Source organism: Protomyctophum bolini, assembly GCF_963924005.1.
Source record: "Protomyctophum bolini genome assembly, chromosome: 13".
Lineage (NCBI taxonomy): Eukaryota > Metazoa > Chordata > Actinopteri > Myctophiformes > Myctophidae > Protomyctophum > Protomyctophum bolini.
This window is the reverse complement of record NC_137874.1, coordinates 26,950,251-26,972,361: the sequence shown is the minus strand read 5'-3', so window position 1 is coordinate 26,972,361 and position 22,111 is coordinate 26,950,251. Positions and strand designations below refer to the sequence as shown.

General features: G+C 41.3%; 2 protein-coding genes across 3 annotated transcripts; both read left to right on the top strand.

Moving 5' to 3' along the window:
- The first annotated feature begins 1,459 nt into the window (after positions 1-1,459).
- LOC308327241 (polyubiquitin-C) lies at positions 1,460-4,280 on the top strand. The gene is made up of 2 exons (XM_080780510.1): positions 1,460-1,601; positions 2,293-4,280. The coding sequence occupies exon 2, from the start codon at positions 2,301-2,303 to the stop codon at positions 4,128-4,130; it is 1,830 nt and encodes a 609-aa protein (XP_080636636.1). The 5' UTR covers positions 1,460-1,601; positions 2,293-2,300; the 3' UTR covers positions 4,131-4,280.
- A 1,604-nt stretch (positions 4,281-5,884) lies between these two features.
- zswim7 (zinc finger, SWIM-type containing 7) lies at positions 5,885-18,983 on the top strand. Of its 2 annotated transcripts, XM_080780950.1 has the most exons (5): positions 5,885-6,068; positions 7,670-7,691; positions 9,482-9,584; positions 16,225-16,329; positions 18,848-18,983. In XM_080780950.1, exons 1-5 carry the CDS (start codon positions 5,993-5,995, stop codon positions 18,962-18,964), a joined length of 423 nt encoding a protein of 140 aa, XP_080637076.1. In that variant the 5' UTR covers positions 5,885-5,992; the 3' UTR covers positions 18,965-18,983. The 2 variants fall into 2 exon arrangements, with proteins under 2 accessions (XP_080637076.1, XP_080637077.1); XM_080780951.1 differs by lacking the exons at positions 5,885-6,068; positions 7,670-7,691 and adding an exon at positions 9,201-9,253.
- The last annotated feature ends 3,128 nt before the right edge of the window (positions 18,984-22,111 follow it).

The following is a 22,111-nucleotide window of genomic DNA, read 5'->3' as shown; positions in this document are numbered from 1 at the left end:
GCTTTCAAAGTTTGCAGGATTCTGGCCCGTTTTGAACAAAAAGCCTCAAATCATGAACGCAGCATGCAATTTACGTGAAATCTTTCACAGACGTTCCTACTAGGCTGAGGAATATATCCCACCCTTTTCACATTGGCCTATTATAGCGCCACCAGGAGGCCACAACCTGTCGACCTGCCCTGGTGGAGACCTGTGCCCCGAGAGGGGCACTTTTTCTAGTTTTTGTTATTTTTCTTTGGTGACTGTTTGGCGTCCTCACAAAATGTAGGCCCTACTGCATTTCTGTTGGCAAACCAACCTTCAAACATCTTTAAAAAACTATAAAACACTATCAGCCTACTAGAAAATTATAACATTTTTATATTGTAAACAAGTGTAATACTTTATGGTGTCGTCCACTCACAGTTAACAGTTGTTGTATTGAGTTGTACTTGAAATGTACTGTAGTAATTCTGCAAACTGTTAAATCAATCAATCAATCAATATTGAGGTCGAGAAGATTGTAGAAGACAGTAGTTTTAAACTTTTTTATGCACAAGCTAGCCTAGGTCTGGTAGCTAGCTAGCCTACAGAATACGACAAGACGTAGCCCATTATTTGCCCTTTATCCAGTGCGACCAGGCTGGGCTAGCCCATATAGTTAGTTATTTCAAATATCGCTGTTATTTTATGGTCAACATATGGTCTTCATTGCTTCAATTCTGGGCTGGCAGAATTTTGCATTATGATGATCGAGTGACATGCATTTCGGATTTCGCCAGTAGTAGTATCGGTGTCAGCTTTACCTGATGATAACTGATGTCACAACAGCTGTTAAAACATATTAAGAAAACACATTTCCATCAGTGCTATAGCTGGCAAGCCTGGCATGTTTCCTACGCAATAAAAACACAAGTCAGCCCATGCATGCTGACGGTCTTCGCAGACGAGTAAGGCTGGGACTCACTGAGACTAGTCTTTGACTGTTTTTATGATTTTCGTCAGCTAACTTGTGGGCTAAGTGTTAGCCATGGTTCATCATGTTTCAGGGCTAGCTAAGTGTATGAAATGAAACGTTACGCCCGGATACGCTATGTGAAATGTAAAGAAAGGTAAGGCTGATGATCATAATGGTACTCAACCCATCAAATAATAATGTGATAACATTTTAAAAGTAACCAATCATTGATGAAACAAACAATACCACCATCCAACCAGAGGCTTGGTGGGAAGGTCCCAGTTGCTGTTGTTCTAGTAGGTTCTGGGAAGTTCTACCGAGAGTGTACAAATATCAATCCGCAGTGAGTGAATCATATAGTTCCGAAATAATTCGTATGTACTACAGTACTTGTGTGTGTAAAGAGTAATAATAGTTTTGTGCCCTGGTATTTTCACACAATACTCTCATAAAGATTATTTATTTAAAACAATATAAAGCGTAATATTACTTTGGAACAGTGGGACTATACTCGAACACGGAAGGACACTGACACATCATCATCACCACCACCACGTATAAATACTAATGTTGTGGTCCCCTTATGTATAGTTCCCAACTTCCTGCAGAAAACAATAGAGAGAGAGAGAGACACTATTTCTGACAGCTGAAAGCCAATCGAATTGTAAGTATTTTATCATGATACTTGTTCCCCCATTTGTTAGTGCTTATTTTAAATGTAGTCGGTGAATAGGCATACTAACCAACCGTAGGTTAACTAGTTTTATTTCGAGTGTTTGTCGTTCACTTAGATACTATTACAAGTGGGAAATATGAAGTTCGAGTAAAACGACATTTCTAAATGTCTAAGCAAAAAATTTAACTCATTTGTAGCATTTGAATTAAGACTCATTGAAGCTAATGTCGGCAACTAGAACGAGTAGACTAGTAGTTTATATAATCTGTTATCTCCGGGGTAAAAAGTCCGCCTTTGTTAAAACAAACTGTGCTGTGATAATTGCGTCGTGAGTATTTTCCGTTTCGACACAACCGTCGAAGAAAAACTTGCTAGCGTTGCTAATGTTGTTAGCAATGACTAAGCGTTTCCAGTATCTGCCATTACCGCCCGGTAGAACAAAAGGGACGTCTATGTCGAACTATAAAATGGCGCTGGTACTCGACTGGCGACTAGCTGTACTAACCGCTTGCTTGTAGTTGTCATATCTACGGTGTGTGTGAGAACTTTCTTTGTATTATCTTGGCTGGCTGATATAATGTCAAAATATTTTTGCACATTGAATGACATTTGTCAGAATCACTTGTTACAATATTTTAGTTTTCATGACCACTCTAACATTTTCTCCTTTTCCATACAGGTGCAAATATGCAGATCTTTGTCAAGACCCTCACCGGCAAGACCATCACCCTCGAGGTTGAGCCAAGCGACACCATCGAGAACGTGAAGGCCAAAATCCAGGACAAGGAAGGCATCCCCCCTGACCAGCAGAGGCTGATCTTTGCCGGCAAGCAACTGGAAGATGGCCGCACCCTGTCTGACTACAACATCCAGAAAGAATCTACCCTCCACCTGGTGCTGCGTCTGAGGGGAGGCATGCAGATCTTTGTCAAAACCCTCACCGGCAAGACCATCACCCTCGAGGTTGAGCCAAGTGACACTATTGAGAACGTGAAGGCCAAAATCCAGGACAAGGAAGGCATCCCCCCTGACCAGCAGAGGCTGATCTTTGCCGGCAAGCAACTGGAAGATGGCCGCACCCTGTCTGACTACAACATCCAGAAAGAATCCACTCTCCACCTGGTGCTGCGACTGAGGGGAGGCATGCAGATCTTTGTCAAAACCCTCACCGGCAAGACCATCACCCTCGAGGTTGAGCCAAGTGACACTATTGAGAACGTGAAGGCCAAAATCCAGGACAAGGAAGGCATCCCCCCTGACCAGCAGAGGCTGATCTTTGCCGGCAAGCAACTGGAAGATGGCCGCACCCTGTCTGACTACAACATCCAGAAAGAATCCACTCTCCACCTGGTGCTGCGACTGAGGGGAGGCATGCAGATCTTTGTCAAAACCCTCACCGGCAAGACCATCACCCTCGAGGTTGAGCCAAGTGACACTATTGAGAATGTGAAGGCCAAAATCCAGGACAAGGAAGGCATCCCCCCTGACCAGCAGAGGCTGATCTTTGCAGGCAAGCAACTGGAAGATGGCCGCACCCTGTCTGACTACAACATACAGAAAGAATCCACTCTCCACCTGGTGCTGCGACTGAGGGGAGGCATGCAGATCTTTGTCAAAACCCTCACAGGCAAGACCATCACCCTTGAGGTTGAGCCAAGTGACACTATTGAGAACGTCAAGGCCAAAATCCAGGACAAGGAAGGCATCCCCCCTGACCAGCAGAGGCTGATCTTTGCCGGCAAGCAACTGGAAGATGGCCGCACCCTGTCTGACTACAACATCCAGAAAGAATCCACTCTCCACCTGGTGCTGCGACTGAGGGGAGGCATGCAGATCTTTGTCAAAACCCTCACCGGCAAGACCATCACCCTCGAGGTTGAGCCAAGTGACACTATTGAGAATGTGAAGGCCAAAATCCAGGACAAGGAAGGCATCCCCCCTGACCAGCAGAGGCTGATCTTTGCCGGCAAGCAACTGGAAGATGGCCGCACCCTGTCTGACTACAACATACAGAAAGAATCCACTCTCCACCTGGTGCTGCGACTGAGGGGAGGCATGCAGATCTTTGTCAAAACCCTCACAGGCAAGACCATCACCCTCGAGGTTGAGCCAAGTGACACTATTGAGAACGTCAAGGCCAAAATCCAGGACAAGGAAGGCATCCCCCCTGACCAGCAGAGGCTGATCTTTGCCGGCAAGCAACTGGAAGATGGCCGCACCCTGTCTGACTACAACATACAGAAAGAATCCACTCTCCACCTGGTGCTGCGACTGAGGGGAGGCATGCAGATCTTTGTCAAAACCCTCACCGGCAAGACCATCACCCTCGAGGTTGAGCCAAGTGACACCATTGAGAACGTGAAGGCCAAAATCCAGGACAAGGAAGGCATCCCCCCTGACCAGCAGAGGCTGATCTTTGCCGGCAAACAACTGGAAGATGGCCGCACCCTGTCTGACTACAACATCCAGAAAGAATCCACTCTCCACCTGGTGCTGCGTCTGAGGGGAGGACAGTAGAGTAAATCATTCCAAACAAAGAGTCCATACTCTATCGTGTTGGGGGGCAGTAAATTTATTCCATGTATTTTGAATTGGTTTTTTTTAAACCAAATATTTGCATAAGACTTAACATTTATGCACGACTCATAATAAAGAATTTGAAGTTTACTACTTGTGTGCTTTTTTAAAAAACTTAATTGAACACGGGTTACTCTTTATTTTACATGGATTAAGTGGAGGGATGTCAGGCTTGTATTGTATATTGACATGGCTGGGTTTGTTACTGGAATAGCTAGACTTTCTTGTTATGCTGTTTCAGGTGGTGTTTGTTCCCCTCTAGGCATGCTCCAGTCAATCTTGTAGTTCTGCCACAAATGTCTAATAATAGCACTTGTGATAAGCCTATACCTGTGGCCATTAAATGTCTAGCACAAAGCTGAATTCATAGTAATGTGGGTTGATGGCAGCATACCCAAATTATAATTTATTTAAAAAATGTCATACCTGTCACTTGTATAGTTAATTAGTAATTAGCTAAACTTGGGACATTTCTGAACTGTATAGCATTTAGAAGATTCATTTTAACTTAATTCAATAACTGGTGTAAATGGGAAAGCATCAGCAAACTTATGCATGGGAACAGTACCCTGTTGTCATGCCATTTACCGTCTCACCTTAAAAATGTTGTCTTATCAACATGTACTTTTATTCCATGGATCTTGTAGGCTGTAAGGTTTATACAGTCATTTTCTGTTCAAGCATATAGCTAGCCTTGGGCTATAATATAATGCATGTGGAGAGTGATGTCCAGGAACTGAAGTTCCTGTAAGCTTTATGACCAGAGCCCTATGTAGAAATAATGGCTACATTTCAAACTAAAGCACAAGTCAATATAAAATGTACTAGCACAGCCTCAGGACTTGTTTACAGGGTCCTCCATTCATTATTGTTGTCTGTCACTGAGCAAATCGGCATATGCATGTCAGGAAAACCTCTGCCAATAAGGGACCACGATTCTTATAAACTATTTTGTGATGTTAAATTGGCATTGATGTTGGTAAAGTGCCCCTCACTTCACACGGGTGTGATGTTCCTGTCAAAATCTATAATAAATAAATAGTTTTGATCCAAGGCTACATAAATTCTAGCTCTGGTCCATAGCCCTAATGCCATTCAACAAATTTAGCTTTAAATAATCCAGAGGAAAGAAGTAAATATTGCCTTTCTGCTTACAATAATAGTTTAGCTACAAATTGTATACATTTTTAACTAAATTACGTTTCTGACTGGGCGGTATTCGCTTTGGCAATTTCGTCAGGTTTCCAGTCTAGACTGTGCTCTTTAGTATGATTGAATACTAGGATACCGTATTCGTAGGTAGATATGTAACATGATACATCAATAAAATTATAAAGAGTGCACGTCGGAAGAGACCAGCAAATAAAGTTATTTTCATTTTGGACAAAAGACATCGAGTTGTCCCTAGAGGCTAGAGCCCAGGCAGTGCCCACTGCCCACGGACGGTGCCCACTGCCCACCTATCCTGTATCAGGCTGCAATGCCCGCATTCCGAACACTGACAAGTATGTATGGGTAAGTAATTTACTGATATATGAGCCTGGGGCTCTGCTGAGGCTTATTATTCTATGCTCAACACTGACGAATCTGCCAGAGAAAATCTGCGCGGGGAGCCCATAGGATAGGGGGGGGGAGCCTGCCTAGTATTCCAGGAAGTGTTCGTTTCATTGAAATCATCATTGTTCAAATGTTCACACTGTTTTCGAACGACAAGACAACGACCACCAAGATCCTGGCTGCTCTCTGTGCATAACGTTATTTATACAAACAATATACAGTCTACAAAAGAGACCGCGGGCGCGATGCGCTCTATTTTACCTGCAGTAGCAGAACAGCTTTTCACAGACATCAAGGAAACATATGAAGAAAATTCACAAAGTAAGACCAAGTATTAGTCCATTCATTGCATACTATAATTATAATACATGGCAATCAATCTATGTCTATGGAATATCAAACAAGGGGAAGTGGCTTGCACAGTATTGCTAGACAAGTTCAACATGACAAAAGTCCCTGTAACATTCGTTACAAAAGGTTTATCATTTAACAATGATAGATGAACGCGAACGAAAATAAAAGCCTGGATACTGGACAGATTGTATACTGAATAATACGTCTGCTACGACTACGACTATTATTTTCGTTAAATGTAGTTAGATTTTTCGTGTGTAGATGCCTAGATGGCACTGTTGCCTCAATTAATTACCAAGTTTGATAACTTCAGCAGACACACAAAGCAAGACTGTATTTCGAATTGGCACTGTTTATTTGCTCTCCCACCACAGTGTTTGGTCAAATAGCATAGGATGTTTTTTTTTTGTATTATTATTTTTATTTACACAATCTCATGTACAGCAATGGTAGTCTATAATAACTATATCACAAGCCCTAATTTCACAGTGTCTTTGTAGCAGATTGCCTTGCTCAGGGATAGTAGTTTTTCATAAAAAAAATGTATATATGGTTTTAATGTTTATTTTATTTGAAAGTGAAATAGCCCTTTAATCTTCTGATGAGTAGGGAAATATGAAGCTTGATCTTCTTGTTACAAGATTGCCTCTATAGCCACATACTTCTCTCTCTGACATCTCTAGTAGTCCTTAGCTGAATAGTGTTATTGTTAGCCCTAGAACGGCTCTTGTTGTTTCACACAGTATGTACAGTATTTCACATACAGAGCTATATAGAACACCCTGCTTAATTTCTGGTCGGACGTAAAATGCGCGGCCTAAATGTGATAAATGCTCAGTTTGTACTCACCCATTAAATAATTCCAAAGACGTGGAGTGAAATATGGTCCTCTAGTTTTATATCCATGTGAAAGTTCTGGCACAAAACGTGTATTTAGTCAATTATCTCCACTTTGTCAAGAGATGCACACAGACGTCTTTCTCTCCGGGCGAGGGGGGGCCCGGAATGATCGCTGGACTGATTTTACGAATTCGTCCTGTTTACCGCAGACGTCATCACCAATTGACCAGGGAAACACAAAAGTTTGGGTCACACAATTGGCAGGTGGTGTGATTAACTACCCAGCACATATCACAAGGCACTTGCCAATTGTGTAACCCAAACTTTTGTGTTTCCCTGGTTAATTGGTGATGACGTCTGCGGTAAACAGGACGTATTCGTAAAATCAGTCCAGCGATCATTCTGGCCCCCCCTCGCCCGGAGAGAAAGACGCATCTCTTGAAAAAGTGGAGATAATTGACTAAATACATGTTTTGTGCCAGAACTTTCACATGGATATAAAACTAGAGGACCATATTTAACTCCACGTCTTTGGAATAATTTAATGGGTGAGTACAAACTGAGCATTTATCACATTTAGGCCGCCAATCTTACGTCCGAATAGAAAGTAAGTACGACCGTTCTATGCCTCTGATACATGAAAATTTACGAAGTTAATTAAATGATCACAGGCTTTCTAGGTCTAGTGTTATTGTAATCCTTTGTCTCTTTTCCCCCCCTTTTTGCAGTCTCTGATGATCTACTCATAGCGTAAGTGTCCTGTCGATCTTGTTACACTATCATTCATCAGACAGTGGTTACTCTCGAAAATATACCACCCATCCATATTAATTTGCATTTTTATAAACACAAGTGTTGACGCCAGTTTCAGACGCCAGTTTCAGACAGACACTTTGCATGTCTCTGAAAATGAGTGGGCAATATAGCATGCACTTTTACAATCTGAAAAAGCCTTTATATTTCCCGGTAGTGTAGCCTATGTGACTAGAGGGTTGCACCTCACATGGGTCATCATGGCCACATCCTGCCTGTGGTCCTGTTTCTTTCTTTGGTCATCCTCACTTAGACCTACAGTTGCCTTTTGGAGTGTTATTAATAACGTTGCTGTTGTTTTATTTCTGTCCTATTTTTGCGGAACACCACTGTCTGGAAGGTTAGCTAGTTCTGCAGAGACATTGTAGCCTACTGGGTCAACTGGTAGCTGAAATACTTGAATCCCCCCACCACCAACATACTGTAATCCACCAATATGGGTAACAACGATATTATCTTAAATATTGATGTTTCTATGCTGATGTGCTATATTGATGTGTAATTGCACAACAGCATAAGTGTTTCCCCCCATTTTGTCCCGACTCCCGATTTATTAATTGCCAATTCCCTCTTTAATGTGGTCCCTGTCTGTGCTTGCGAGCCATACTGTTGCCTCCCACAATTTTCAAATGCTTCAGAGATTGTGGATAAGCAAGACTAATGCACACCACACACTGTTCTCCTGGGGAGGGTGTAGAGACAATCATATGCCTTGTCTCAAGTTGTCTGATACACAACAGCTGCTTTTCATCTGACAGCAAGGAGTTTCCTTGCACAAACGGCAGGCGTCTATGGTAGGCCGCTTTGGCCATTGGCTTGTACGTCATTGTTGCTGCCATATTGGCAGGGCCAATTTGCACAAATTTCACTGCAAGAAATATGCCTAGTAACTGAGGCTACAACTTTTTTTTAGCCAGGTGCAACATGAAGCCATATCCTCTAAGCCAATGGGAGATAAAACCCATAGTGAGCTTGCTGCACCTGGCAGTTATGACGTCATTCTTGTTTCTGTTTTTTTGCGACCACAGGTCCCATTTACTATGAAAACAAGCATTTCCCGTCAGTTGGTTGGTACATCACCCCAGGCATGACCATATATGGTCATATATGGCCTCGTGATATCACGTGTCATCATCAGGGATGGAGATCATCAAAGGCCCTCATCAAACCCTGTACACTCAAGACACTGCCCCCACTGCCACCCTTAGATCTCCATATATGGAGCTGTTATCAACAGGCCCGAAAATGAAGGCACGGCCCTACCTGGGCCCTCATCAAACCCTGTACACTCAAGACCCTTAGACCTCCATATATGGAGCTGACCTGTTCTGACATTCCATATGTTGATCTGACCACATCAAACCCTGTACACTCAAGACACGCTCCATATATGGCTAGTAGAGAATTCATTCCATATGTTGATCTGACCCATGCCAACGCGCAGTCTGCTATAACCTAGGGGGATGCATGCAAGATTCTCACCCTCAGACGTCTTTCTGGTAACCATTACTATCTAAAATGTTTTGGTCTGAAAGTATCCTATATAAATCATAATATAACTACACTATTGTGCTGATCTGGGTTGTATTATAATAGGGGACTAGACTATTTGACATTCAACGTTCTTTTTCCACAAATTAGTCTTGAAAAATACTTATTATTGTTATTATCCATGAACACCCCAGTTTATTATGTTTGTATGTCTTTCTAATGTCCCACTCTTCCAGGTTGAGGTTTGTCTTTGGGTCATGTGCTCTGCAGGCATTGGACCTGGTGGACCAGTGCGCTGTGACTTGTGTGTCATCTCCCAGCGGTCGCAAAGCCTTTCAGGTTTGCTATGCTTCAGTTATCAGTGTTCTTCCAAAATAAATGTTGGCTACTTGTTGCCAGTACCATTAAAGGAAAACTATAATTTTCAGATTTGTTCTATTTGTTGTAATGTTCCATTCCAAGAGAGATAATGTTCCATTCGGCATGCATGCATCTCCGCCTCATTGACGGCAGACTGCTTGGTTAGCGCTGGCACTTTGGCATGGGGGGGTCAGATCAACATGGAATGAATTCTGTACCGGCCATATAAGGAGCATGTCTTGAGTGTACAGGGTTTGATGAGGTCAGATCAACATATGGATTGTCAGAACAGGTCAGCTCCATATATGGAGATCTAAGGGTGGTAGCGGGGACATTCTCTTGAGTGTGCAAGGTTTGATGAGGGGCTTATTGTTTCGGGATTGTTGAGAACTCTAGTTGTCGCTGGCTGCTGGCCGTGGCTGGGGGCAGTCCAGTTTAAATGGACAGGTATCACTCAAAAGGGAGACATCGAAGAGAAAGGATGGATGAGGAAGGATCAACAAATGGAATATACATATATCGATATATGTCAGAACAGGTTCTGACATATACATATATCCATATATGGAGATCTAAAGGTTTGAGGTCAGATGTCGAGTTGCTGGCCAATATTGATGACACCAGGGATCTCCATATATGGACTTAATTGCGACAGCAGATCGCATTTACTATGACATCAGATGTCATAGTGCTGTCACGAGACCTGGGCACCATATATGGGGGCTTTCCCATGTATGGGGATTTTGAGTGATACACTGACTGACTGATGGGAATTGCACGTTTTCCTAGTAAATGCTACCTGCGGTTGCAACTAAACAGTCTACTGCAGCGGTCCCCAAACTTTTTGGCCATGTAACCCTTGTTACCTCCTGACCTAGCTGACGCAACCTTGTTGCATTTGGCCAAAAATTATAAAAGAAATTAATATGATTATGGCAAATAATCACAGAATGTCACTGCACTGAGAGACATGCAGCTGCTGTACACTACAGCAGCTGTATAATACAGCTGTATACTACAGCAGCTTCTCTATACATCTCCTTACAACAGTGGATTACCGCCATGTGTTAAATAACACCATTAAACCGCCATTACCTTTTTCATGTCACCCACCCGTTAAAGGGCGTTCGCACACCATTATCCATTATCATTAACATTTATCAAATTCTAATTATCATTAGTTGCTGCGAGAGTGAGGTCTAGCCAACACCAACTCGGGATTCCTGGATCTCGACAATTTCCTATCCAACATCAGGTTTTTTAGCTCTTTGAGCTCTTTGAAATGACCATTATTGTTATTATTATTATTTCTAGACCAGCGCCTGCCTTTTTGGGGCCAGGCAAGTCAAGAACGATGCAAGTCGGGAATACACTCCCTATCAATGTGCAATACTCATTCTATCTGATATACTGAATAGTTTGTTATGGTCATGTTACAATAATAAGGCCTTAGCCTTTATTTGACACACACAAAGAGAGCTGACGTTATGTTTAGTCTTGACATCACAATGTAACCTCAATAATAAAAAGTTTTGAACCTAGGCTGGTCCACTGAGGTTGTGGTCACTGTGACCCAAGTTTCCTGTAAACTCCTTCATGCCTCTGTGAAAATAGTTCTCCAAAAGGAACACTAGAATACAATGAGGCTAAATACAGACATGATTCCTCCCTCTGTTTGAACACATAACTCCTGTCATCTGAATTGTTTCACTTCTTAAACCTCCAGGAGTTCTGGCCTTTGTGGTCTGGAAGGATATATTGGAAATGATTAATATACTATATTTTTCCTTTCTCATTGTGACCTATCTACAGTAACCCCGAGAACAAGCAATATAAAAAAAACTAAAGTCAGTCTACCATATTCCACAGTACACTACATTGTAACCCCCAGGTTGGCAGAGGAAGTGTAGCACCCAGGATTACATTAGATAATTGACTCTGGGTGAAAAAATGGGTTGCAAAAATCGTGGGATAAAAAATTATATTAAGAAAAAAGGTTAGTGCTGGTGTTGTTTCATGTTTGGATTTCTAGATGTAATCCATCAGTCAAAACAGAATAAAACACACCACGCATGAACGCACACACACACGCATATATACACACGCACACAGGCTGTGCCATCTGTGCCTTCTGGTCTCTGTCTGTCTCTGTCGGTGCTTATTCACTGTTTAGTTTACAGTCCAACCGCTATTTTAGAGTAGTCCCCAAGCTTGAAGTACAGTCAGTTTACCTTCTAAGTCCTTTTGCACTGAACCAACTTTGCGTTCAAGTAAAGTCTGCTTGGTACTCACCAAGAGTTTGTCTCTCCTGGGTCCTATCTCCTATTGCTACCAAACCATGTCATGAATGTATGAAGCTATCTTGAAATCCATGTTTTAAAGGATTTATAAAGCTGTTGCTTGTAACTAATGTTAATACAGTATGTCACCCTACTTAAAGTCAGCTATTATCATTCCTGTTCCCCACTGGTGCCTCATTGCTTTGCAAGCCGGTATCATTGTTCCTACTGAGACTTATTTAAGGAAGAGTCACATTTAAAAAATGGGGTGCATTTACTTTAGTAGATCACAGGGAAAGGTAATTTAGCAAGACTAGAGAATAATTAAGCCTGTTCTGCCATCTTGAGAGACATTAATTGAAGTGGGACATCAAGCTAATCTAGTGATTTAATGTCTTGTGCCATGTACAAGGACTTCCCTTGAAAGACTGTCCTGAGTACAGAATGAACCAGCATACACACGGACCACGTATTCTGTCAACCAAGTCCATTAGACAACATGTCAGAATTGTTTACAAATGCACCCTCCCCTGTCTTCGCTTTCTGGGTGATAAATAATCTGAAATGATGAGAAAGGTGACATCGGCCTAACCTTCAACGCAGCCTAATTCTCTCAGATCTGTGAAATATTTAAGAGGAAAGGTAGGTGGGGTGTTCCTTCCTGCATAGTTAAAGGTTGCTGACATAGACATAGAAAGGTAGATGCCTCCTTCAGCTCTGGCCTCTGGGTCATGTGCATCGCATGTGCATCAAGCTTTTGCGACGTGATGTGATTGGCCACTAGTCACTTGAGTGGCAGCAACGCAACGTGCCTTCTGCACTTCCGTTTGACGTCTGCCTTACATTGTGTTGTGATATGTGATAGATTTATAACAGCCACTAGATGGCAATGATGATGACTGTGCCACACCTATATCATGGCCATTGGCCACACCTACAAACATTTCTAGATCTTAGAATAGGATGTAGGACCTGTATGCTACGAAACCCTATCAGTTCAAATAAAGAATCATATCAAGAACCAAGTTTCTTCATTGAGATACAGAAACATTACATGGTACCAGGAGTGGTCACGGGAGACAGAGCTAACCCTTGAAGCAGCTGTGAGAATATGCCATGCCAGTGAATTGGAGCATGGACTAAAGCTGAACAGAGCAAAATGCCAGTTTGGTGTGGGAGAAATCACCTTTCTGGGAGACAAGCTGTCGAGTGCAGGTATTGAGCCTGACATACGCAAGGTGAAAGCTATACTGGAGATGCAGAGGCCTGAAGATAAGAAAGGAGTGTTGAGAATGCTGGGAATGATACATTTCATTGGAAAGTTCATACCAACTTTTTTTGAATGAATGAAAAACTTTATTCTGAACATAAGTCAAAGAATTAAAATAAGTGCAATATAGAAAACAAAAATAATATTCCCAAGGTATAAACAAGAAGAAGAAAAAAACAAGCCTCACTGGCCGCAAGTATAATTATTATTTTCTCTTATTTTTTTGTAACTTTTGTATGTTCAGAAAGGAGTAGGTTGAAGTAAAAAACGTATATAACCCCACCCCTTTATAGCTTCATTTCAGCGTCATCACTTGACGTCAACTACCAACATGGTACAAACAAAAAAAATCACAATTATCAACAAAAACAGCGCACCTCAGGCAGCTGTTAGACCACAAGTGTGACTTTAAGTGGACTGACAGTCATGAAGAGGAGTGGAAAACACTGAAAACCATTCTCACAACGGAGCCAGTGCTGACATTTTTCGATCCATCCAAGAGGATAAAGATTTCTACTGACTCATCAAAGAATGGAAACGGGGCAGTGTTGTTATAAGCAGATGGAGAAGATTGGATGCCGGTTGCCTATGCATCAAGAACAATGACACAAACAGAATGTCGCTATGCACAAATTGAAAAAGAGTGTTTAGGACTAGTGTATGGATTTGAAAAGTTCCACAGTTATGTGTATGGCCTACCCAAGTTTGAGGCAGAGACAGACCACAAACCATTAATCTCCATCATCAAGAAAAACCTCAGTGAAATGTCACCACGAATACAAAGACTCATGATGAAACTGCAACGTTATGATTTAGAGCTGACATACACACCAGGTAAACACATTGTGATGGCTGATACTCTGTCCAGGGCAACAACACAGAGCGACACACCAGTGAGCTCTACAGAGACTGATGTTCAATTACATGTGAACTTGATTACAGCATCACTACCTGTGTCAGACAGGAAATCTAAGCAGATTGTAGCAGAAACAGAGAAGGACCCTGTACTACAGAGGGTCATGAAAAATCTGAAATTGAACTGGCCTCGAGGTGAATGTCAACCATATTATAACATCAGAGCGGAGCTGAGTGTTATAAATGGACTTCTACTCAGAAAGAACAGAATTGTCATTCCTCAGTCACTGAGAAAAGAGATGTTGAAAAGACTTCACGAGGGGCATCTCGGAATGGAGAAATGTAAGAGAAGAGCCAGATCATCAATTTATTGGCTAGGAATCAACACGGACATTGACAAGATGGTTTCGAGCTGTGAAACTTGTCTGAAACATCATGCCAAGCAGCAGAAAGAGCCCATGGTAACTACAGACCTACCTACTGTGCCTTGGCAGAAAGTGGGAACTGACTTGTTCCACCAGGATGGAAAGAATTATCTACTGGTCATAGACTATTTTTCTAACTTTCCAGAGATTGCACTGCTTTCCAGCATGACAGCTACTTGTGTGATTACACATCTGAAATCTATCTTTGCGAGACATGGGATTTGTCAAACTTTGCAATCAGACAATGGGCCATGTTACAACTGTAAGGAGATCCAGAACTTTGCAGAAGAATATGATTTCCAGCAAGCCCCCTGTATGCCCAATCCAATGGCAAAGCAGAAAAAGGTGTGCACATAGTAAAAAATCTACTCAAGAAAGCACTAGAAAGTGGTTCTGATCCATATCTAGCTCTACTGAGTTACCGGGCATCACCACTAGAACATGGAATGTCTCCAGCTGAGCTACTGATGGGACGCAGACTACGAACCACACTTCCTCACACTGTAAAACAGAAAAAGCATAACATCATGAGACAGAAACAGAAGTGTCTGCAAAACAGACAAAAAGCAAACTATGACAAAGTGTCAAAATGTTTAGTGCCGCTGTCAAAACATGACACAGTGAGAGTTGAAGATTCTAACTATTGGAACAAGAAAGCCACAGTTTTGAAGGAAGTGGGTCCTAGATCGTACACTGTCAGGACAGAAGATGGTCAAGTGCTGAGAAGGAATCGAAGGAGCTTGTTGAAATCACCAGAGACACTTGAACAAAATGAACAGTCAGCTGATGATGAAGTTTGTACCACAGCAGCACCACCGGCTGAGCTGGCAAACTTGTCATCTCCAGCTGACCAGACAACTTCAACTGACCAGACACCTGTACTGAGAAGGTCAACACGCCAGTCGAAACCACCTGACAGACTGGTCCTCTAAAGGACAGCCCCAGAGCTGTATCTATTTGCATTAAAACAAAACTAAAAAGAAAAAACACTTACTTTTGAGCACGCATTTAAAAAAAGAAAAAAAGATGGAAATTGATATGTGTTATTCATTTGGAATAGCAACAGTTGAATAACAATTCACAGAATGTGTTGTGTGATTTTACATTTAAAGAAAAGGAGATCTGTGATAGATTTATAACAGCCACTAGATGGCAATGATGATGACTGTGCCACACCTATATCATGGCCATTGGCCACACCTACAAACATATCTAGATCTTAGAATAGGATGTATGACCTGTATGCTACCAAACACTATCAGTTCAAATAAAGAATCATATCAAGAACCAAGTTTCTTCATTGAGATACAGAAACATTACAATACACCGCCGCTCCAATGAACTGCAGCGGCCAATGAGGCATCTAGGTTTTTCTTTCTATGGTTCCTGGCATGTGTTGAGACAAGCTGAGGGACATTAGGGATGGAATGGGTACATAGCCAGCTAGTTTTTCCAAATTCCTGTTCATGCATGTGCTTGTGACTGCCTCCGGTGCCCCTTTAGTATATCATGTAGGATGTGGTGCTTTGCAATGTTTACAGTGGCAGGACATAGAAACAGAATTCAGACAGGATTCATTTGATTGAGGTACTTGCCTACGAAAGTACCACACCTGTAGCCACTCCTTTCATTGTCCAAAAAAGTGCCACAAAACCCTACTGTCCATGTTTGTCAGGATTGTTAGTATTTATTTCCATATACTTTGCATGCATCTATGCCCGAATGCACTGCACACAAACTAACTAATCTATGTGCATCACTTGGTGATGGTTTGTTTTGACTTGTTGCAGGTGGTAGGAGGGTCAGGGCGTCTCTACACCTGCTTCATCTCGTGCCACTACTGTCCTTGTCCGGCATTCACCTATAGTGTGCTCCGCAGAAATGAAGGCCTACTGGTGAGGCTTCAACTCTTTCACACGGTCATACACAAACATGTACGGTATCTACTTAACCACATTAGAGCACTAACTTCTCTCTCTCTCGCTCCATCTCACACACACACACACACACAGCTGGCCAGTTTCACACCCTTTCTCCCTTGTCAGGCTCTGAAATATGACAGAGTCAAAGCACAACAGATTTATTGAGTCCAGGTCATGTTTTTGTCTGGTCCATGAGGGCGTCTCCATTTTGATTGACAGTTTGAACTGCAACTCTAAATATCTGCCACGAACAACCTCTCCCTACCCTGACTGTCAGGCCCCTCGAGGGTGCAGCTAAATTCAGTCTGAGAAACTGCTTGTAGCAGACCATGAAGACTGCCCATGAACATAACAGTACCATGCCATTCCCCATGAAATGAAAGGAGATAAACAAAAAAAACCACGAGTCCATCAGACACTCAACTCACTTTTATGGCTAGAACAATGTCAACCGATGACACTCTCAAGACACAAGCATGAATATTGGATTGTCTTATTGTAGATCAAGCATTAGTTTGTTGCCTGAGTTTACAACATGTCAGCTTTGAACACAGTGAAAAAAGAACTAAATCTGCACACCATTTACCATTATGCTGCAGTCTGATTCACTGTTGAACTTTTTGATCCAGCACCCAGCCCAGCAGAACAAGTCTTATGTCGCTTTGTGACACGTTTTTCAGATTTAAACACCATCCTATTGTCGACCCAACCAAAAAAGTGCCAGTCTCTGGGCGCCTTGAGCGATTAATTTATGCAACAGTGAGTTTGACCACGTGGCTATTTTCAGTGAAGTAATTCTGGGAGAAAGGTGGGGGCCTAGTGTGTAGACCCCTGAGGACTCAACAGACAGAGTATAGTGGTTGAAGGAGAGCTCTCTCTCATGGAGCCTAATTCTAATTTATACTTAATCACAAGACTGTCGCTCACCATAAATAAACGGATAACCAATAAATAAACATGTCACATTTATCACTTGATAAATCTGTTATTTACAGCGAGTGACCAGACCAAAAGTATAAATTAGGCTTTTCCACTTTAAACACTACACACTGTTGTACATCACATAGGATGTACAACATCCTATTTTCACAGAATGTTTGCCCATTACTACATGCTCAGAATAGGGACGCTAGGGTTCATGTCACATGGTTAAAGTCTGCTGGTAGCCTACAATGTGCATAGCAGATGGGAAACACTATTCTGCAACATCTGTCCTCATCACCTCTCCTTCACTTTGTTTTTGCAGACTGTGTGCAATTATACAGTAGACTCATACAGACACGTGCCGAACAGAACACAAACTAAACAAAAGTATTCTCTCACATTGTCTTGGACTCTTACACACACACACACACACACACACACACATCTGCTGAGCTACTGTCCAGACATGTACGTACACACTGTCACGGTGGCAGAATGACTAAACCCAAAATGCAGAGTAGTTTCAAACAGTTTTATTATTAAAGAAGCAGCCTAGCTTACAAACACAGCAGCAAGGCAAGCACAAGCAAATAACAGTTAAGTACAAAGCAAAATCCAAAAAGGCTAAACAAAACACAGGAAGTCCAGAAAATGCAAAAAAGAGACCTTACAGAACGAGAAAATCCAAGTACAGGGGAATCACAGGAAACATCCAGGAAACATCAAGGTTGAGCACCGGACAATGGTTTATGTTCTGACACTAGTGTGAGTGTGGGATGAATCCAGTCTTATAGTGAGCAGGTTGATTGTGGAAGTGTTCACAGGTTTGTATTGTGGGCATGGCCCTGCTGGGCTGGGGATGGAGTGGGAACAGGTGTGTGACAATGACTGAGGGTAGGAATGGAGAGTGGGAGTGGCTGACAGGGAGACATGGTCTGCAGACCATGACACACAACATCTGCTGATTTAAATTAAAATCATTTAGGCCCCTGTACACAGGAGCATATCGTTGCTGTCGGGAGGAAACCACCTAACAATTATTTTTGTGTTTTAGATTATTATTATTATTATTATTATTATTATTATTAATAATAATATATAAAGAAAAAATCATAAATCAATGCTATTGAACACCCTTTGCATCTGTGTGTTGGTTAAAAAGATATTGAACCAATGAAAAGTATTAAAAATCCTCAAACTCCACCACCTCTTCCCCTCTCATGCAAATAATTAACGATGTATAAAGTACAATACCAACTTTGATGAGGAAGTATTGCATTGTTTTAAAGCTTTTCTTAATTTCCTGAAAAATGTATATTTTTAATTTCCTGGAAAATGAACATTTTGGAGTTAGGTGGTTTCTCCCCGACAGCAGAGATATTCAATATGATTTAATGTAATGTTCTCCTATTAAACAGCTTACCCAAAGGATTTCCTATTCATTAGGTCTAATCTGTTGTTTACATGACATTATTCATTTGGAATTAAAGTGAATTAGCCTCATAAACAAATTAGTAGTTTCCATGTAATCGATAATTAATCAGTATCTCCCCATCCTGTCTGCCAGTGTAAGCACATCCTGGCTGCTTACCTCTGCCAGGCCATGGGTGTGATTCAGCAGGAGACTGTGTCAGACCAGCAGATGTCCATGCTCCTCTGTGGGACAGCAGCCCTTGGCACTTGAGGAGCATACCGAGTGGTGGATTGGTTGAGTACTCCTGCTTCATAGCAACAGTATGGCCTCTTGGACGTGGAGAGATTCAGAGTTGACGCAGATGGAAAGTCCTCCTTCATGCAAGACACTCTCAAGCAGATGCCATGGGATTTGTTTTGTTTAGTTTTTCCCTTGTGGGTTCATTCTTAATCTGTTGTCAGACAATCTACAACCGTGCAATGAATAATGTATGTTATTTTTAGGTTATTTTCTATCTGAAGATAAAACCAGTAGAGTGCCAAAGATATCTGTGAGACTGAAATCTATGACTCTTCTTCCTTTGCTCATCAACATGAAAATAAATATGTATTTGACCTAATATCTGTCTATGCTACATTACACTTACAGATAATAACATTTTATAGATTAACTACATATGTTTTGTAATGAACACATTTAGGAAAAACTGTTTATTTGTATCAATGGTCTTTAATTTTGAACATGTATGATGTTAAATAGCAGTTGTAGCAGTTGGTTGGCCTCTTCATTGACAGTTTTCCCTTCTTGATTAGTAATGCTACCTGTAATAACACATTGACAATGACAAGTATGTTTTTAAATGATGGACAGAAATACTTGTTTCCTATACATTTCTGCGTATCTCTAAAATCTAATCCCCTGACATCAATTACGATGTGCTTAACATCTATACTTCAGTATCTAATTTTACATGTCAGTGAATGTTACATCTTTAGGTATGGGAAAGAGGGAGGCAACATAAGATTGGTGAGGGAAATCCGGTTTTATTTAGTCCATATTTTTTACAAAAGAAAGTGCTCAAACGGAAACAAAGTATTAAACAGAGCCAGCTGAAATAAATAAAACAAACCAAATAAATCATTTTCTTGATATCACCTCTGCTGCCTGACCTAACCAACACAAAAGTATTGCCTGACTACACTACGCTCATCTAGAAACTGAAATGTTTGAGTCCTTGAGATCTGATTTGTGTTCCATGTTCAAGTTTATTCGTACACAGTCTAGTGCAGTGATACTCAACCTCAGGCCCGCGGGCCACATCAGGCCCGCGGGACCATTATGACTGGCCCACCAATGAAAATCTAAAAAAAAGAAGAAAAGAAAATCTGGAAAATGAAATAAAAATAAATAAATCTGAATGAAGTTATCTTTAATTACATTATTATAAGTAATACTATTAGAGTTGTACTATTACTCGAACGAAAATAAAAGCTTGGGGGGGGGGGGGGATGCAATGCAAATGAAAGACATATACTGTGTATCCCTATTCCCTGACATAATTTTATAGCTAAACGGACAGAATTCTATTTTATTTGAATGATGAAACCCAGCTGCCATTAATAGTTGGAAATGGAAATGGAAATTGCGGAAACTGCGGAAATGGTGGAAATGGAAATTGCGGGAAATGCGGAAATGGTAATTGCGGAAATGGTGGAAATGGAAATTGAGGAAATTGCGGAAATGGAAATTTCAAACACTTGATTAGATCAAGTGTTCTCTCACTTTCAGAAGCAGAAATCATGTTTGATCAAACAGTGCATAAGGGGACTATATGCATTAGGTGCAATGACGCTGAAGCCCCACCAAGCCCAGATTTTATTTCAAGAATTAAATAAATATATTTATGTATTTCTGAACACCTTTTTACTTCTTCCTCAAAACATCAACACCTCTGAACTAATGCGGTCCATAGTCACATAATCTATCTCTACATAAAAATAAACTCAGCCTATTTACTAGCACACAGAATCTTGCTGAATGCAAAATATTGTAGTTTTCCACTATGCTTCAAGTTGGTACCGGTTCAAGTGATAGCATTAGGTTCATTTTTAGTCAGTATCGGTCTAGCATAGCAGCAGATACAACCTTATCTTTGAACATGGCCATGAGACCATGGGGGTATCACAATGGCACTATAGTGATCTTAATTTTCATAGGATTCACTGAGAAATAATGTAGGGACACATATCTGTGTATAAGAGTGGCTAGCACCACTCAAAAACTAAAATATATTCTAGAGTATGGTGCTAGAAAACGGATGAGTAGAAAATATTCCTCTACTTGGTGGGTGTAAAAATCGGGAAGAGAGGAGGGGTTATTACCAGCCAGGCTATGACATGTTATTGGGCATAAAACAGTGTTGTAGCATTACACAATACACATTTTAAGAAATAGTGAGTGTTCAAATTTCATTTTTAAGGCACATCACATAATCCAAATAATTTAGCACAAACTAAGAAAAGGTGAAATTTCACAAAGGTGAAATTACACAGGGTCGCACACTTACAATACAAATTCCTGAGACATAACTATAGTGCCCGACATGACATTGTGTATATCAACATTAACAACATTAAGTAGTGCATATCAATACACAACACAACCAAGTATTGAAGATCACTACATAACACAGGCAAACACAACCGAGGAAATCACTATGAGTCATGACAAATGAGTAGGCCTAGAGAAAATCACTGCATGTAACATGGCACATGCAAGTAGGGAAGATCACTACACAACACAAACAAGTAGCAAATTAAATATCACTCCATATATCATAGAGGTTAAAGAACATGGCACAAACTGCACTGGCACTGCACTGGCCACAAACTTTACTGGCCTTTGACATATGGCTCAACTGAGCTTGGGTAGAACTGTTGCGGTATGGCTACAGGAGGCTTCAACTTGGCCTGTGCCAGTATTAGCCTCCTGACCAACCAAAGTACTCTCACCACTCTGTTTAAGACACATTGGCCCCATAGCTACAGCAGACATACTGCTTCCAGACAACATGGAAAGTGGGTGGCAGGACCAAAACCCTCACCTCCATCTGCCCAGTCAACACCACCAGTGAATAATATCGCACTAGACTGTGTAAGAAACTTTAACATGGAACAAAAAACAGATCTCAAGGACACATAATAAAGGAATGGAGGGTTAAAACATACAGTAAAGGAGTTAACAAACCCAAACTAAAACATATACACAGACAGATCGATCCCCACACAATACTGACACACTTAGCAGTGAACAAAGACAATACTAACATGACAGAGCAGTTACAGTTTAGATGTCTCCATTGGAATGTACTGGAAGGTTGGCACACTCCTACAGAGTATGTTAGCCCTTAGAGTTGGT

Bases quoted from the DNA above. Each gene is read 5' to 3' on its own strand.
- LOC308327241 (XM_080780510.1), top strand. From the start codon at position 2,301: ATGCAGATCTTTGTCAAGACCCTCACCGGCAAGACCATCACCCTCGAG.
- zswim7 (XM_080780950.1), top strand. From the start codon at position 5,993: ATGCGCTCTATTTTACCTGCAGTAGCAGAACAGCTTTTCACAGACATC. The intron at 7,692-9,481 runs GTAAGTGTCCTG...CCACTCTTCCAG, and splicing joins TCTGATGATCTACTCATAGC to GTTGAGGTTTGTCTTTGGGT. The intron at 16,330-18,847 runs GTGAGGCTTCAA...CCTGTCTGCCAG, and splicing joins GCAGAAATGAAGGCCTACTG to TGTAAGCACATCCTGGCTGC.